This window comes from Colobus angolensis, unplaced genomic scaffold (assembly GCF_000951035.1).
Source record: "Colobus angolensis palliatus isolate OR3802 unplaced genomic scaffold, Cang.pa_1.0 Scaffold25, whole genome shotgun sequence".
Lineage (NCBI taxonomy): Eukaryota > Metazoa > Chordata > Mammalia > Primates > Cercopithecidae > Colobus > Colobus angolensis.
This window is the reverse complement of record NW_012115710.1, coordinates 1,727,454-1,729,695: the sequence shown is the minus strand read 5'-3', so window position 1 is coordinate 1,729,695 and position 2,242 is coordinate 1,727,454. Positions and strand designations below refer to the sequence as shown.

The 2,242-nt window shown below is 46.3% G+C and overlaps 1 protein-coding gene across 1 annotated transcript in view; it reads left to right on the top strand.

The window, feature by feature from the left end:
* The first annotated feature begins 959 nt into the window (after positions 1 to 959).
* ZNF880 (zinc finger protein 880) overlaps positions 960 to 2,242 on the top strand; it is a 25,061-nt gene continuing 23,778 nt past the window's right edge. The window contains exon 1 of the mRNA XM_011946202.1: positions 960 to 1,014. Coding sequence (XP_011801592.1) covers positions 994 to 1,014 — 21 coding nt within the window. The 5' untranslated portion in view covers positions 960 to 993. The remainder of the gene's footprint in view (positions 1,015 to 2,242) is intronic.

The following is a 2,242-nucleotide window of genomic DNA, read 5'->3' as shown; positions in this document are numbered from 1 at the left end:
GATCCCAGGAGGTCGAGGCTGCAGTTAGTGAGCTGTGATTGTGCTACTGCACTTCAGCCTGGGCGACAGAGGGAGACCGTCTCAAAAAATAAAAGTTGTGACATGAGTATGTCCATAAGACAATGGCAGGTATACACTAGGATTAATATAAATATGAAAAAGAAACACTTGGCCAGGTGCAGTGGCTCACGCCTGTAATCCCAGCATTTTGGGAGGCCCAGGCAGGCGGATCAGGAGGTCAGGAGTTCAAGACCAGCCTGGCCAACATGGAAAAACCCCTTCTCTATTAAAAATACAAGACAGTAGCCCGGCGTGGTGGCGGGAGCCTGTAATCCCCGCTACTCAGGAGGCTGAGAGGCAGGATAATCGCTTGAACTCGGGGGGCGGAGGTTGCAGTGAGCCAAGATCGCGCCACTTCAGCCTGGGCAAAAGAGCGAAACTCTGTCTCAAAAAAAAAGGAAATTACACATTCCGCCCTGGAAGGGTTTTGCATTTCAAATTTTAATTTGCATCCCCTTCACAAACAATTCCAGAGCTTTAAAATTCTGAAAACTACCGTTTATTATTCATTTATATTTATTTATTTCCAATTTATTTATGTATGATTATGTATTCATTTATTTATTAGGCGCAAGGTTTCTCTCAGCCGCCCGTGCAGCTGCCCGACCTCGGCTCACTGTAGCCTCCACCACATGGGCTCCAAGAGAGCCTCCTGCCTCAGCATCCGGGTATCTAGGACGACATGCGAGCGCCCCTACGGCCGTTTTAAAATTAATTTTAATAGCAGGACTTTTCGTGGATCTAATCATCAACAGACTTTCCCTCTGCGGGGGCACCGTTTCAAGATACTGTCACCAAGGCAGGACTCGCCTCCAAAACGACAGGAGCTAGGAGCTAGGCGGAGGGAAGCCCAGGCCCCGCCCAATTCCACCCCGGCCTGGCCTCTCAGCTGCGCGCGCATTTTCCTGGAGACCCGGAAGCAGATTCCGTGGAATGACAGTCATGCTGCGGCGTGTGAGTTTCCCTTTGTTTAGATTAAATCTGGGATGCTGAGTTCTCTGCCCTTCGGTACCCGGTCACACAGACCTTGAAATCTCGGCACCGCTCCCTTCACCCCGAGTAAACTCAGACGTTCTAATGAGAGTCCCGCGGTCGCTTCCCTGAGTGTTAAAATTGCTCAGAGGCTGGTCCTGTCCCCGGTCTTTCACCAAAGGGCCATGTAGACAGCGCCTATGGCAGAGTTTTCCCGCTTCAGATCCTTCAGTGACCCCCTAGACACGCCCCGCGCGGCGTAAAGTTCTCACCGGAGAGATGGATCCAAGCCTTTCCGGTCCCCCAAGCCGGGCCCTCTTTTCACAGGCCTGCCCCGTTTTCTGTGCCTTAAATGAGAAGAAATCTGTCTGATGTTTACTGCTGATTGTGATGTTTCAGTCTCCCTTGGGCTTTTGCTAACACCTAAATATTTAGTGGACAAAATTTTGTTTAGGTTAGTGCAAAAGTAATGGCAAAACCGCGATCACTTTGCACCAACCTAATATGTATGGGCCAGGGCTGGAATTCCATCTTCTCTGGAGGCTCAGGCTGGAGAATTCCTTCAGCACAAGAGTTTGAGACCACTCTGGACAACATAGTGAGACCCCCTTCTCAATTTTTGAAACATATTTTTCAGTGTGGGTATTTAATAGAGATTGGAATTCAAGTTTCTGTGTTTTTACATGGTCTAACTTTTTGAAATAGTTTAATATACAATAATGTTTATAAACTGAATTGAGCAGTTTATACATTTTTATTGTTGCAAACATGCTGAAATGCAATTAGTAAAAATAACAGTGACAGCCAGGCACAGTGGTGCACACCTATCATTCTAGTTACTCGGAGAGGGTTATCATTTGAGGCTAGGAGTTCAAGGCTGTAGTGTGCAATGAATAAGCCACTGCACTGCAACCTGGACACCTTAAAAAACAAACAAAAAGACAAATATCTAAAAAAGAGGTCATTGAGAGACAACTCTTTCAGGTGTCATGTATGTTTACTAGAGTATATGTGTGTGAGTGTATATATGTATATGAATAAGTGTGTATGTGATATGTGTGCATGAGTGCACAGATGAGTAAGTCTATTGTTTTTATCAAAGGCACATCATCAGTTTATATACATCTTATATCTTTTAACAGTTGAAATTACATCTTATGGCCGGGCGTGGTGGCTCAAGCCTGCAGTCCCAGCACTTTGGGAGGCCGAG